General features: G+C 40.1%; 1 protein-coding gene across 5 annotated transcripts in view; it reads left to right on the forward strand.

Annotated features, from left to right (window-relative positions):
• BICD1 (BICD cargo adaptor 1) overlaps positions 1–16,698 on the forward strand; it is a 183,227-nt gene that overhangs the window by 145,883 nt on the left and 20,646 nt on the right. For 2 of the 5 annotated variants that reach the window (XM_074168086.1, XM_074168087.1), the window contains exons 6-8: positions 4,841–4,992; positions 11,771–12,088; positions 13,058–13,248. In XM_074168086.1, the coding sequence (XP_074024187.1) occupies positions 4,841–4,992; positions 11,771–12,088; positions 13,058–13,248 (661 nt within the window). The remainder of the gene's footprint in view (positions 1–4,840; positions 4,993–11,770; positions 12,089–13,057; positions 13,249–16,698) is intronic. The other 3 variants (XM_074168088.1, XM_074168089.1, XM_074168090.1) reach the window with 3 other exon arrangements.

The raw sequence follows: 16,698 nt of genomic DNA on the forward strand, positions 1-16,698 counted from the left end.
GCCTGGCACTCCAGCAGTGCAGTTTTAAATCGTTAACAACATACAATACATTTCTGTGTGAACCTGACAAGATGTTGCTTAGTTTAATGCATTTGGCAATATCTGATGATACTTCTTTTTAATCTAGCTGTATTTTCTTTAGTAATATTTTCAAATAAGCATTAGGCTAGGTCTCAAACAGACTACACAAAACTCTGTAATACAAAAAAAAAGAGGGCAAGATTTGCTCTAAGAAGCTTCAAACCTAAGCCCAGAAAAATAAGATTATTGAATCAATTGCTCAAGATAGCAAGGCACATGTATCTTGCTAGCTTCCTTGCTTACCTTGTCTTGATTGATGTATACATATATTCATAGCCATAATTACTGTCAGCACCAGTTTTGTGGAGCAAGCCCAAGTAGCATTAGCATTATCAAGTAGCATAAATTTGTATAGTAATATAAAATTAATGATATAATAACTTTTAGGACCAGTTCAATAATAGTTTTGATTTTGATTTCTAATGACATTCAGAAAGCAAAGCTGTCGATGAGGGGAATTTAATATTCTGAAGTTCTGATTGAAAAATGATCGGTTGTTCTCGTTAGGTAAATTGTGCGATGGGAAGGAGTTGAGTCAGCAAGATCTTCACAGCTGTATTGGCAGTAACTATGGTGTCTCCAGCTCCCATAACTGAGATAGCCATAAAAGTCCTTCAATAAAAATAGCTGGATAACTCCAGATATACGGTACCTAATCTAGAAACAAAAGCCCTGATGGTTATATAGAGAGAATGCTGGGTGGAAAGTCTAGCAGCATGTATGATTTCTGCACTAAAACAATGGGCTTTTTTGCGTGAAAGCAGTTCTGCTTTCTTGTGTGGAAAAAAAGAAGTACTTACCACTGTAGGACATAATATTCTTTCAGCAACAATGTTTTAGCTTGGTTTGCTTCTCAGGCCCTTAACGTAAGGTAAATGAGATGCAAAGTATTCTTAGCATGTGAAATCTGTGTGGAGAAAATGAGGTTTGTTCACAGATTTCAGGATTAAAGTGGCAACCTTTAGGCAGCTGGGTTTGGGCAAACATCTCTTCAGTGAGGATAAGGAGGAGGATGAAAAGGTCATCGTTAGTTCTGGTAGCGCCTTGGGTCCTGGGGCTTGGGTGTGTGCCCACCTCAGGCTGGATTTTGGGGAGGGGGATGCTGAGCTCTGCATGCCCCAGCTCTACCTTCCTCTATAGTTTCGCTCTCCACAGGAGTCCGGGTGTTGGAGCTCTCTGCTCCCTCCCGGCCTTGCTGTCAGCTCCAGGTGACTTCTTCTGCATAGCAAATGCTACGTGCTGTGAGCCATTGGTCCTGTGTCTACAGGTGGCTTGCTGACTGGCTGGGTAGTTCGTTTGCCCAGGCAAAACTGGTCTCCTGCAAGGAGTGTCATTAGCCCCTCTCCTGTCTTATTGCATTACTTACTTCACTGAAGAGTATTCTCACATTTTTCTGCGTTTTCATCTTTTTCTTGTTCATCTTTTCCCATTTCCATATGTATTGCTCAGAGGTTGCATTTTTTATGTGGAGTGAATTTGCACAATTTCTCTGACACAGTTTTGTAGTGAACCACAGCTTAAAATCAAATGCTTCAGAAAGAGCTGGTAAAAACAAAGCTGGGTCCTGGCTGGCTGCTTCCTTCTGGCACCCACTACTTGGAGATGTTGCCCCATCCTTCCTTTCAGTGCAATCTCTGAACACACCATTCACCCCACATCTTTAAAGTGTGGATTATCCCACAGAACTGGGTTTGGACACAACCACACATATGTGGCTCAATGGGCACAATTTTGGAGATTGGCTGAGAGGGGGAATGAATAGAAATAATTTAGACTAGAGCTGCTGCTGGAGGAAGAATAACATGAAGCTATGGCTTCAGCTCATTTTGTCCCTGTTACTCTTGGCACAGTCCAGCAGTACAGCCGAGGTGACCAGGCACATAGGTACCTCTGAAAGATGGAGTCCAAGTTCCCCTTCTCCCCTCGGCCCCTCTCCCCATTGCATATTTGGCTTCAGGGTGCTTCAGGTCAGTTTTCTGCCTCTCTAGCCTCCCCAAACTGGCTCACAGGAAGCACAGAAAAAACCCACCCGATCTGCAAAGGGTAGGGATGGTGAAAGGCAGGGTAATTATTCTTTTGGTGGCACCTAGCCAATATAGATCGACTTGGCTGCATTGTGAAATGTCATCCTCAGAGCCGAGGAGTCTGACAGCAGTCGGCTTCAGTCAGCATCCAGGTCCCAAACTGATGAGCTGTGGGTAACTCAAGCATCCGCACAGTCAGGTGCCCACCACCTCTTACAAGGATCTCTTGAGCCTCGCGCTAAAGTGATGCTCTGCTGGCCCTGGCTGCAGCTTTCCAACAGAAGCTACCCTTTCTTGCTTCCCCCTTCTTTCTCTTGCCACTTAAAACCGCTTTCTTGTTAGTTTTTTTTGCTTCCCTAGTGGAGCACTCATGCCCATTCATTCTTCATTTATAAGACTTTCAGAAGGGAGACCTTCGACAGCCTGCAAAGGGGTGTGTTCAAAAGCTTATCTGGTGCATGGAGAGCCACCAGGCATTTCCAACCATTTTTACAGTTTATGCTTCCTTTTCTATATGTTGTTTTATGGAAAACTCTAATTGGAAGAAAAAAAAAGTTTGAGGATTTGACACAGTACTTCCTCTGTTACCTTTATGCACCATCTAAATTATATTTCTAAGTTATTTTTCATCCAGTAGTGTTACCTGTCCATTTAACTTATCCTGACATCCAGACTAAAACATACGGATCACAATGACCTGTCTGATCATTGTGCATGGTTTCAGTGATGTGTAGATTATTTGGTTTACATGGAATATGTAATCTCACTGCTGAAAAAAAGTAACGTTTTTTTTTTTTCTAAGTCTAGCATTAGGTGGCACATATATTTAAATAATTTTAATTCCTAAACAAAGGAAAATCTTTACATGAATTCTGTATTCGAGATCAGGTATGATAGATTAAGGGACATGAGGCTGTATTTCTCTCACAAAGCAAAGACGTGAATTCCTGCCTTAGGGGCAAAGCAGAACTCAATTTGAGCTATAGAATCTACCTCTGCTCTCATAAATCACTTCTGCCTCATTAGTGACCTGATAATTCTTAAATAAATATGATTTAATCATATCTGTTAAATAGGAATTTGTCCTCTGATGCACTATTTCCTTTATTTCCCTTCAAAAAGTAGTTTATTAAACATAGTTAATCCTTCTTCTCCATGTTAATTTAGGAGTGTACATTTTTGCTCATGGCTGAAAACAGATAGAAAGATTACGATTTGTGCTTTATCCTGCCAAGTGTAGGATGCTGTCTACATCCTACATTATGCCAAAGCATATGTCAGCAAGTTGAGAAAAGCTGCATTTATTTGAATATATGCCTAACTAGTTGATTTTTTTAATGTGTATTGCTGATGATTTCAAATTTGGCATGGAAAAGCCTATCTATTTAAACTGACAGGTGACTATTGTGAGAGTAGAGAAAACATTATTGGTGAGTGTACAATTGGAAAAAAAAATATTGTTTTAACGCTGCCATTTCTAACTGTACTATTTCCCCAGACACAAATGAATAGAATTGGTTTTTAGTAGGAGATGATAATATGTCCTCTTGTTAAGAGGCATTGTTAGTGGGAATTGTATTGCATTTCAGAAAACTGAGTTTAAAATAGCTTTCCAACTGTTTGGCCATTAGCATCTTTTGTCATGTTCCCTTGCTGGTTGCTTTAAACTAATGTCCTTCTATACTTCTCTCCCTTTGTGATGGCTTAAGAACCCACAAGATCAACAGGGGAAATTGATTGCCTATAGGAAATGCTGCAATTTATTATCCACTAAATGAAATGAAAAAATAACCATAACCCCCTCTGAGTAAATGTAAAAGGAAACATTTTTTTTTCTTCATCTCATTCAATGGCAATTTTAAATGTCTCAGAGCAGTAATAGGTATAAAGCCTTTATAAAACTATATATTTTGAATAACTTCAAAAGGATACTAAACTTCATAGGTAAAGCAGAAGGCTCAACTCCTGCAAAAATAAGACAAATGTAACTATTAAAAGCAGTAGGGCAGTAAATCAAAGAAATTTAATGGATGAAATTAAAAAAAGAAACAAGGAAGCAGAAAAAAATGAAGGAATAGGATGACTACAAAGCCTTGCTTTACTGTTAAGTGAAAATTGTAATTTACACCTTTTTTTTTGTTCTTTTTTTGTAGTGGTTAAAACTGCCAAAATAATGCTGGTTTGCCCAACAGTAGATACTGCCAGTGCTCAGACATAAAAGCGAGCTGTCAAGTCCTGGCAGTCACCTCGCCTGAGGAAAGCCTCAGCTGGCAAGAAGCATGAGGCCAAACACATTAGTTCCCACCTCAGGTAGCTGTGTGTGCACGTGGTCAGGAGACACACTTGGTTGTCTACTGCAGCTCAAATGATGTGGTAGCAGCTCCTTAAGCTGTAGTAACTTACTCACCTGAGTCCTTCGTGTACAGCTGCACAGTTTTGCAGAGACATTTAAGGTGTCGAGTTGTTGCCAGTGCGTTGAAATTGGCTTTGTCCTTTCAACTCCTTTCTCCTTTTCCTGGAAGGAAACCTAAAAGAAGACATTAAAGAGTGCAGTGCAATGTAGCTCAGGTCTAACTTCTTTTACCTTGTGAATTAAGAAGAAAATCAGAAGTAAATTAAAATGTGGCATCTTAGCTGTTATCAGATATCTGTCTCATAAGCATATATCCTTGTTGGACTCGATGATCTCAAAGGTCCCATCCAACCAAAAATATTCTGTGATTCTGTGTTTTCAGACAGCTGAAGTGGCACTAGCCAATTTGAAGAATAAATATGAAAATGAAAAAGCAATGGTGACTGAAACCATGACCAAACTACGGAATGAATTAAAGGCTTTGAAGGAAGATGCAGCAACCTTCTCATCCTTGAGAGCAATGTTTGCAACCAGGTAAGGGAAACATTTTCGCTGTCTGGCTCAGCACTGTAAAAGTAAATATGTGTGTGCTGAGTGAGCACAGACTTAGCTGTGTATGTTGGGTGCGTAGGAGGAAAGACAGAAATTATTTTCTGCAAGGTCGGAGGTTTGCTGGATGAAGGTGAATGAATCTTAGAGTGCACACTGTGCAAAACCTGCAAGCTTTCAAGTGCTAGTGAGATGGGTGTCTTGGAAAATAAAGCTGGAGAATAGCAATGTCAATACAACCTTGAGTAAAGTGTTATAAATGCCAGTATCAACTTCCAGTGTATTTGCATTTATAGGGTGTTTTAAAGTGGAAATCAAATAGTAGATTTACATGGCTGATTTTCACATTAAGGAATATGCAGTATTCTGTCATGTAAAGCTATCGTATGGTTAATGATGATCTTCAGAATCCCGTGTTTTCATAAATATAAGATTTATTACTTACCACTAGTAAAATCTATTTCATCAACCAGTATATGCTGTAATCCAGCACTAATAATTGTGAGGCCACTGCAATTTCCCACTCCAGCATGAATTCTTATTTTATCCTGCTGTGATATTCAATTTATTATCTTCTCCTTCACAGGATAAAAGTTTCGCTTTTCTTCTGTAACATAGTTCCTCCTGGCAGGACAGTAATTAATCATCTCTTATCTACCCTTCTCCCACACCTTCTTCAGAAGAGCTTTTGGTTTTAGCTGCTTTTTAAAAGGTTACCTAAAAATAATTTTTTTAAAGATCTAATGTTTTCATCAATAAATTCTTAACTCCCAAATAAGCAAGGAAATTAGTATCCTCAGGAAATTATTCTGTTATATCAAGGCTTTTTTTTCCCCTTATGGTCAAACACAATGCAGATTTCTTGCTTGTGCTTTAGTCCATAAGTGATAAGACTTCTTCATGCTTCATGCCAACATCTCTTCAGTGCTCCCTGCGGTATAAAGGTGCCATCTCACCTCTTCCAGCCTTCTGAGGTCCTTTGTTGCTCAGTGACAGTGGCAGCACCAGCAGCTGGGAGAGGTGGGAAGGAAGGAAAAGGGACATTTACATGCCGTGACATTGGTGCTGTGTACAAATTCATCATAGGTTCATCGTCAGAAGAGTACGTGTAGTGCCATAATGGAAATGAAGAACCAACTCAGCAGGTGGTGTGAACAAAGGTAGCTCCATTGATTTCATTGGCATCTAAAGATTTTCTTCAAGAAAGCAAAGTTGTGTGTGTGTGTTTCAGAAATGCATGTGTGAATCTTTATTTGCAAGCTCATTACTCTAGGAGATACACGGATGTACTAACTCTGTAAGGCTACCTAGAAGGCTACTAACTCCAGAGGAGAGGAGTGATATCATGAGCATAAAGCAAACAAGGGTCTTGCATGGAGCATAAATCAACCTATAAGATAAAAGAAGTTTGCAAAGATTTAGAAGTTGTTACTTAAAGGGAATGTTAAGTTATTGGTGCACTGTATGCTCTTTACCCTATTTGGACATCCTGAGTGCGCACTTTTGTTGGGTTTAAGGCATATCCTAAAGCTGGTGGCAGACAATGGCATCCTTTCTGTGAGAATTAGGCCTAAAGGGTGCCATTCATCTAGATGCCATTTGTAGCCGTCTTGTGTATAGGATGCAATGAAGCTTCTGTTTCTGTTCTATGAACTATAAAGGGAATCTGGGTGACTGTCCAAGTTACAGATTTCTGCTTTGTAAATGTCTAATATTAGTAGAGCTAAACCCCACCCAAAGCATCTACTGCTGCTGGTAAGCTCCATGCAGTAGTGATTGAACACTCACTGCATGGGCTGTGGAACATATTCCTGCCCTTGAGGTCGTAAGTTCTGCCCAGTATTTTCTGAACACAGTTATAAAAATCATTCACTGTAAGGTCTTGCACATCACTGGGCTCCTATAGATTTTTCTGTTGTAAAATATTCCTTTCCCTTCCCTACCCTGGAATCTAATGGCCGTTATAATTAAATCAATCTTCCTAAGTGTTCAAATCATCGACTCTTTCTGAATACTCCATTTGGAATAGTATTTGTTTAAATGACAGAGAGCTGATATACTGTAGATGTCTGTTCAAGAAAAGAAATCTGTTTGAAAATACAAAATTAAGATTCTCCATACAGTAACATTTGATGCAATAACAACATTTGACATAAAAAAGCAATTATTTAGTCTTCTGTTGTATGAAACAGTGGTTTCCATGGTTATGCTATACCACATGGTACTTACTCCTGAATTTGTACGGTAGAGGAAACATCCTTCTCATACTAGAGTTATATTATAGATCTGAAAATTATTTCATATGCTGTTTGATAGAGCAATATCCTTTCTCTTTCATAAACCATCCTTTTCTGTTCATTTGGTCCCCAAAGGGATGTTCATTCTGGTGCTGAACTGTATGGTTTCTTCCTCAGATGCACTGGATAAAGGTCATACCGCATTATAAGGAGAGCACAGCATACCTGTTTCTGGTCTGAACAGCAAAGAGGACACTTTTTTGCCAAAGCTCCTCTGTGCAGAAAGCAGGAGCCCTCCTTTTTCTCTGATTTTCCCTGACACTTGTGCATCCTTCCACTCCTGAAGTACTTCTCCTGCCCTCAAAAGTCCTTCTGTCCTGCTTGTACCTCTGCTTTTGCTTTTTTTTCCCTTCTGGGACTGTTTGTTTCCCAATCCAAAATCTCTGTGGCTCTGATCTGTACAGCTTCCTCCTTCCCTCTTCATTGGCCTTGATCCCTTTCTGAATTTACTTCAGACCTGTCAAGAATATGTCCTCAGTACAGTTTGAACTCTGTTTTCCCCCAAACACCTCTCTTAGAAAAAGAATGCAACAGAGTATAAACCCTTCTTTTCTGTGGGATGCGTGGGGTTGGCGGAGCAGAGCTGAAGTGCTTGTTCAATGCCAGGGCCATGTGCTGCACATCAGATTTGCAGCTCCTGCCTTTAGCCTGCTTATTTTGTACTGAGCTGCTTCTGGTAGTCCCAGACCAGAAAAAATGGTGATGGCCTTTACTGCCCCTCCTGTCATTTTCCCTCTTGAAGTCGTTGACCCGGGGTGTGAGCTGTGAGAGTGTGAAGCAGTGGGACTGATGGCCAGCCCTCATCTAGAGGGAAAATGAAAAATATACTCTTTAAACTACTATTTTTGCCATCTAGAGTAAAGGTTGCCCTGGGAGAGGAAGGGAAGAGAAATCTAGTGCTGAAAGAGAGAAGAAACTACTTTTAAAGCAGAATCATAAAGGGATTTGGAAAGCTAATTTTACAGAGTCCCTTCACATACTTGCTTTCCCAGCCTAAATAAAGGTACTCAAAAGGAAAGAGCAAGAAATATTACTCATGATATTGCCACAGTCCTGACACTGCATGCGCTGGTTTTATTCTCCATCCATCAAGACATTTTCTTATGATTAATATTTAAAGAAAAAAGTGTGCTGAGGAGATGGACTAGGAAGTTTAGACAGATCCTGGAGCTATCCTATATGAGGAAACACGTATGAGCAGAAGAGAATTATGCTTATATGGCTCGAGCAGGGATCTGTCACTGTCAGTTTCCCTGGGTTTTAGCTCAAGCTCTGCTATGATTTATGTTACCTAAATTATGGATAAGCCTGACTCTGTATTTGGTTTGCATTCCTAGATGAGGGAGATAGATAGAACTAGAAATCCTTTTAACTCCTATATAAGCTTCTTGGATCAGTTCATACAAAATAAGTGGGTTTATGTGTCTGCCTGCTTCCTTTCTAAGACAAGAGAAGTGAAAAATAGGTGAAATCTTGACTTCTGCTCTGGCAATAAGTAGACCAGCAGACAGCAAGGTAACAGCGCTGTTTATTTAATAGTCACTTGCAGCATACACCCGTCCTGGGGCAAGGGAAAAATTGGGAAAGAGCTCTGACTCATGAGGACATAACGTAATTTTTGTTATTTACTACTATTTGAGTACTTCTGAAAAACCCATTCAGAGCCCTGGTGCATCCTGGAGCCCTGGTTGGTCCACAGTTCTCTGTGCTGTGCCAGAACTCATCTCTCTTGGGAGCTCTTAATGTTTTTCTTCCTTGATGTGCTGTGAGACTTCACGAAAATTTATAAAATGTGTGGGCAAAAAACAATATGGATGTGTGTAATGCCTTTTTCTTTTTTGATTGGAAACAATTATCTTTTTATCCCACACTTGGATGTAGCAGGAAATATTTCAGCGAAGGGAAATGCCATGGCTGCAGGCAGTAGTTACATCCCACTGCGTGGAACAACCTTCACTGCTGCAGACTTCAAGGAGATCAGAAGCTGCTAATTCAGCAGTTTCTAAAGTTAATTATGGCCTTTACTTTACTTCAATGATTTATGTTTAACCTTTCTGAACACTGTTTCTCAAAAAAAACCCCCAAAACATGCTTGAGCAACAAAACACAGAGACAATGGACAACATGTTTGTGAAAAATAATAGGAAACTTTGAGTTGTATTGGAGGTCAGATGACTGGATCCTCCCAAACACTGCAGTGAACTGCCAAGAATGCAGGGTTGCTGTTACAGAGAGACATCTAGGAAGGCATATAATTAATCAGAAAAATTGGAAAATGTTGTATTAACGAGATTGGTTTTGTCTCGAGTATGAGGCCAGCTAACAGCATCTAGTGTATCCAGGTTTCTAGGGCCAGCTTGTTTTAGTTCATAGAAGGTAACGAAAAGCAGGTTTGTCTAAGTCTGCTGTAGTAATATCCACCTCCAGGGAGCTTATGTTTCTTAACTGCTCAGTTACACTTTTTTACAAAGCAGATACCCGAATACCAAGAACACATCATAAGGCCTGAGGAAAAGCAATCTTTTTCCAAAATTAAATTGGCTTATTGGCATACTAAAGCAAGGCAGTTCGTTCCTCCAGTGGCACTATGCTACAGGTGTTGCTGCTAGTGTTACTTTAAAAAATTTTCTACAGAAAACATATTTAGAAAAAAAAAGATGTCTTCCAGACAAAATGGAAAGCAGGAGAGAATGAGAGAGATGGATACAGGATCCATCTGGTTACAAGAATGAGTCTTTAAAACTCTGATAACACGGACACTATAGTAATTCCTATTTCAAATGAATTGAATTTAATCTCCAGAATGCTGATTTCATTCTAATGGCTCTGTCAAAGAAACTGGCTAAAGCATCAATAGACATCTCATGGCTTAGAGCAGAAATAGGGGTGCAAGTTGGCTTTAAGCCAAGCAGTGTTTCAGGACTATCTCTCTTCCTCAAGGCTTGAATAAAGACAGTCATGCTTATTAAGGTCCTGTAGAAGAAAGATAATACTGAAGCTGTAGATGAAACTATGTCTGACTTAGTAATTTTGTTTCCAGTGTCTGAATTATTCAAAAGGAGAGGGCAATATATATATGTGACTGTTTGTGTGTGAGGAATAACTATGAATTTTTGAGTATACTTTGTTTCTGTTTCTCAATGAGAAGATCAAAGATACAAAGAAATTAGTTTCGTCCCTCAGTTTGTAATAATTCAGAAGTTTTCTCACACATCACACATTTTGAGAAGGAAAACTAAAATTATTTTTTATGCTTGTTTTCTGTGAGTGATAGTGATAAAGTTAAACCCTCATCCATTACACTATTGTAGTTACAGAGCAAAGTTATTTAGATTTATGCAGATCATGTGGTGGAGATTTGATGAAAACTGCATCATCTAACGTGAAAAATTTTTGAATGTTGCCACAAACATCCGATGGTCAGACAGCACTGCTACCTGTGAATCATTTCATTACTGTTATACGTTTATCACTCTTGATTTTTACTGATTACATGGTCTATTTTTAACAAACTGAAGATATTTCACTTCAAACAGTGACTAAGACCATCCTGAAATGTCTTGCTCCTCCTGTTAACTTTAGGAATCGTTTGAAGTGAGACTAAATTGAATTCAGTCTTAAATGCTAATAAAATAATGAGAAAGGTGGTTTTATTTCAAAATCAGTCTTGGAGATCTGAAGCAAATTAAAAAGAATACAGTTTTTCACACAGATAAAAGAGGCTGAGGGTTAAAAAGGAGTAGGTGGCCGTAGCAATGGATACCTGAGCACACCTCCAAGAGACTCAACAGTAAATGTGGAATAATTTCCAGGTGAGGGATTCAGTATTCCTGAATACTACCTCTTTAATCAGTCAACAATGTGTCCTGTTTTCAGCTGGGATAGAGTTAATTTTCTTTCCAGTAGCTGCTGTCCTAGCGGCTGACTGGGGTTAAACCACAACACAATGGCAAACAACTGAGGGCTGCTCATTTCACAAAATCCGGTGGGTCAAGTGTTCAAAGTACTTGCAGTCTTTTTTTCATATTTTTTTTGTAATGTTTTGCTAAGTAGATATTACCGTCTATGAAAAATAGTATTACCTAATTAGTAGACATTCTTATTCCTGGTGAGTTACTAGCTGAACCAGCCCCCAAAATTGTTATTTGTTGTCCAACATGGAGAAAATCCCAAACCTTCCCTCCAATTGTTAGTTATCTGCTTTAGAAACATATTGTGTTGTCGTAGACTACTTTGATATTCTAGATACAGGTTCTCCTGCTGAGTGGGAAGTATTGGCATTCAGATCCAAGTTCAAATTTATTCAAAGTGGGAATGGAAGAAATCAGGCTGGCTGCTTTCAGGAGTAGGTTTGGCAGAAGCATGAATCTGAACCTGTCGTTCTAACTGTGGCCTGGGAATGCTGTCACCAGTAGGGTTGCTTCTTGGACAGATTCCACAAATTTCTGCCGTGTTTGTTTTCCCAGGTGTGATGAGTACGTCACACAACTGGATGAGATGCAGAGGCAGCTAGCAGCTGCTGAGGATGAGAAGAAGACCCTAAACTCTCTGTTGCGCATGGCTATCCAGCAAAAACTTGCCCTTACCCAGCGACTGGAGGATTTAGAGTTCGACCATGAGCAGTCCCGACGCAGCAAAGGCAAGCTTGGAAAGAGCAAGATCGGCAGCCCTAAAGTAAGTGAGGAGGCATCAGCCACCGTGCCAAGCATAGACACTTTCCTCCTGCATAGTCAGGGCCCACAGCAACCAAACTTACTGGTCAGCAGTGGCACTCAGAGGAAAAGGTATGCATGCAGTGATCTTTACAGTACAGTGCAGTGGCCAGACTTTCATTAAAGTTGTTCACTGAATTGTAAATATTATAATTTTATTATTTTTTTTTTCATACTTTGACTGGGGAGAAGGAGGCGGGGAGGATATGAATATGAAATTCAAAGTCTGGCAACATGTGGTTCTGATCCACCTACTCACTATGTTATTTCCTCCTCCTTAATGCAGTGTTTTGAACTGTATTCTGTCAGTGTCTCAGTGCATCTTGTATGTCTTCAATATTAGTGTGAATGTGTTTTCTTTAACAAGTTTTTCTTAAGTTTTCCTTAAGGTTTTCCGTAATGAGCATCTGAAATAAAGAAAAAAAGGATTGTACTCTATGAGCATTTCAGTGCTTAATACAAGAAATGGCATCTCTTTGTTAAGCTCTGGTGCTCGCTTGTTCTTCATCAATGCAAAAAGAATATGGATGTGTCCACTCAGATCAATTTTTCTGCTTGGGAGCAAGCAACCTTTTGAAGGGGGATGGCTGCCATTTGTAACCTAATGCAAATATTTTGCTGTTCAAGCAGTGAGTTCTCATCTTGTCTTGTGACTGTCCTGCAAAAGCTCTGTAGGTGTGGGGATCTCCACGGTTCCGAAGATGAAAAGGATTCTCTGACAGAGAAGTCCTAGACTATCATTCCCTTTTCTTGTATGCTCTAGTCACAATGCAAAACCAAGAGAACATTCAGGGAGCCCTGTACATGTCGACACCAGGATGCTGAGATATAACTCAACCTCCTCTCCTCCTCCCCTAATATGAACCAGGATTTCCAGTGCAGGCAAGGTGCCCTGCTGTGGAAATGACATGGGGTGGCAACACTAGTTGATTTTTACCTGTTAAGAAAATTACCATGATGTTGTCATTCATGAGGCTTTCAAAGGTAATTAAAGTAAAACTCTTTTGTTTCCATATGTATTTTTCTTGGATCTCCTGCAAGACTATTCTCACCTTCCCTTTGTGATCAGAGCCATCCCAGGACTTCAGGGACCTACCTCCAGAAATTATTAAGAGCCCCCCCTCATCCCGCTTCCACAGAATCATATCTTCTGAGGGGCCCCCCTTCCATGAGTGAATTCATCCATGGGCACCGTCTCAGCAAGGAAAAAAGGTTAACCGTGGCCACACCAGGTAAACATTTTTTCCTTGGGTGCATGTGGTGCTGAGTGGTTAGCAGAACAGGGGACCCTCCCAGTACTGCAGATGCAATCTAATTTGGGCACCTTCTTGAAACCTGAAAAGCAAAATGTCTTCTCCTGTGTCACCTGTGGCAGGAGCTGACATTCTGCCGGCAGCGGCCCAAACTAGTTCCAGATGCAGTGGGGAAAGTCCTGCTGTGATGTAGGTGGGTGCCATCCCACTGGCATCCATAGAGGCTGCACCCCTGTACCTGGGTGGTGCCTAGTCTGGTGATTGTGTTGGTAGTCCCCATAGAAGACACAGACCCAACGGGACAGAGGAGTCAGATGTGTGAGGACCAGCGAGGGAGTGATTGGCAGTGTGCAGGAGCCTACGCGACATCTGGCTTCTGCTCACCCTGGAGCATTCAATCAGGTTTTTCTAAAGGGTAATGTTAAACTCACAGAAGCTCTGGTTTATATAAATTGAGTCATGAAGTTTATCTTTGCAGGAAGCTTTTGCTCTTCATTTCCTGCCAAAGTGTAGTATCTGCTTCGAACAAGGCGTAGAAAGGAAATGCAAACTGGAATGCCATTTCAAAGGTTGTGACATCTTTCTTCTCCTGACAGACAAGCTAATAATTACTTCTGTGCCTGAGCAGAATCTTTAGTCTTTAAATGTGCACACTCTTTTCTGGTGGTAATTTTTTTCATTCTTTTGAAATGTGTTACACAAAAAGCATAAGTAGAAAATATGAAAGCTAAAACCCATAAAATGGTTTCTGCTCAAGTAAATGTTTATTCTGGAAAGCTGAGCAATACCTTATAGTACATTATATCTCTCACTCAGTGCCAGCAATATCACAGCCGCCTTTGAGTAGTGCCATGCAAGTAACACCCACTCAGAGGACAAGTGTAAAACTGCAGAGAGTCTAAACAAGACATTTTCCTTAGGAGTGTTGCAGTAAATAAATAAAAGAGCTGGCTCCTAGGGAGAAGAAGGCAGAGAGAGGGAAAGAAACAAAGACTTTTTAAAATGTATAAAATAAATGGCACTGATCTTTCAGCAATTTCTTTGTATTCGGTTGGCAATGGAAGATTATGTGCTCATTTTCTACCCCATAGACAGGAATCTGTTTCCTAAAAGCTGGCAGTGTCTCCTGTATTTTTCCCTCTTCATCCTACAACAGAGTAAGGATGATTTTCTTTCTGATGAACACTTACATCTCTTTAAAGAACTAGATTTTGCATTTTCTGTATAGCCAAACTCCCCAGTTTGGAAGTGTGAGGATCTAGGCCCAAAAACGGCAATCTTCTAATATAAAATTTACAAGAGTCTTCTAACTGTAATTGTACTTCCCATGTACAATTTACAAGAGTGCCAGGCCAAGCAGAAGCAGATTGTAATCCAAGGACTGGATGACCTCTGTGTGAAGGACCCTCACTGTATATGGTAAATGCAGTTTAATGGTTGGAGGGAGTAATGATTTAAAAAAGAACTGTGCTCAACAGATAGGTAAACACAATTTACTGTATTGCAAAATTGTTAGTAAAATGGTAAAATATGTGATCTTTGACTTTGGTACTCTGGGTCCTGACTGTCTTCATGCATTAATTTTTTTCTCCACTATTTTCATGGACCAGCATCTGAGATCTCATGGAGCATCAGAGATGCATGGACCACAGACTGAGAAACACTGACAGAGTCTCTAATTTTTCCCAGTAACAGAGGACAAAGGATGAAGCAGCCTGAAAAGTAGAATTTTCCAGAAAATAATGTTCATCTAGAGTCTTACCTGGCACTTTAGGTATATCTTTGCATACTCAGAACATAAGGGTCTTGAGACAGTATTACTGATTTATATTACAGTTGTCCTTATGAATCTACAACAGTTCCAGCTTTCTGAAGGCATTTGTCAGAATTTTATGCCATCACATGCCCTTAGTCTCAGCCTGCGAGACTGACAGATTCAAACCAGAGATCTTTCTGAGCACTCAGATTCCAGTATTAGCAGGGTCTGTGTTAGAATCAAGTTGAGGATTAGGTAGGGAATTTTTCAGCATTGTTCTTGTCCGTTTCTGGAAGATTTCTTTCTGTTGTTAACAGATTAAAGGAATGATGCACCAAGTAAGATCTTTTTGCCATCTGTCTAATTGTCTGTTTCCTGAAAGTAAGGAACAGTGAAGGACGTTATTCTGCTGCTTTTATAGAAAATGTTTAAAAGGCGTGTATCAGAAAGAGTTTCTTTTCTCAGATGATTTGTGCAGCCAAGCAAGACAGCAAGAAATGTAGCAACCCACACCTGCTTCTTCATCAGAGGGGATGCAAAAGAGCAGCATCCAAACTCAAACGCTATGGAGCAGAGTATAGCTTGTCTTGAGGCCATGTTCTCAGGAGTGGAGTAAGAATGATTCAAGCCTAAATTAAATGGAATCAGGTTTTGGTTGGTGGTTTTTGTTTTTTTTTTTTTTTTTTTTTTTTCCTTTTTTTAAAATTTATTTTTCTTTTAGATTTGTGAATGATTTCCTTCACATTAGTATTTCATCATATGATGTACAGGCTTCCCTATGCTTTCATTAGATCCCAGTGTTGTGGGGACTGTAGCTGGGAATGCATCTGTTGGAGACAAAGAGCCAAAATAACTGAAGTTGGTAGAGGGAGAAACCAGGAAGGCTCCCCTGCCCCGTGATCCCCATGCAGTAGGCAAGCTGTGCCTGTCTTTCTCTTGCACTTTCTTCTGGACTTCTTGGTGCTTGGCAGAAGAGGCTGCCTTCACCATGCTCTGGCCACAGCTTTGGTTGCTGCTGGCTCCCTGGTAGGGAAAACCTGGGATTACTTTTTGCTGCTTTCTTCAGAGGAAGACCCTGGCATGAAGACTCACTAACAAAGACCAGCTGAATTAAAGACCTCTCAAGAAAGAGATTTGTCGTGTCCTACCTGGTCTCCATTTAACTGCTCTCAACTTTAAATCAGCGTGCACGTCCCTCTGACATCAAGCTGTGACAGTTATAAATCGATCTGGGCTTTCGAACTGAAGGAATAGCTCCTAACTACTGCGGCTAAAAATACTACTCAGTCCATTTCCAAAGTATCAAGTTTCATTTCCTCTAGCGTTTAGCTTAGCTGTGTGATTCTTCTTTTCTTCTGTTATTTTCTATTATTTTTACACTGTAAAGTCTTTCTTCTGACAGACGGACAGAACCAGCTGGCATGCGCCCAACACAATTCCAGCCCATTTTTGCATGTGGCTCTTTTCATAACTACAGGAAGTCAGGGCATATAGAAAACCTAAGCCTGGATTTTACAGTGTGTAACACTGTATTAGAAATGACCTTTCCTGTGCAGTTGCATTCAAACTCCTTGAATATAAAGTCACTAGATGCCTCTTAATATCCCACAGTCCCAGATAGGAAATATGCTTCTTTTGACTTCTCCAAGGAAAGAAAAAGTCAGAAAAAGTTT

The sequence above is a fragment of the Numenius arquata genome, chromosome 2, assembly GCF_964106895.1.
Source record: "Numenius arquata chromosome 2, bNumArq3.hap1.1, whole genome shotgun sequence".
In the NCBI taxonomy this organism is placed as follows: domain Eukaryota; kingdom Metazoa; phylum Chordata; class Aves; order Charadriiformes; family Scolopacidae; genus Numenius; species Numenius arquata.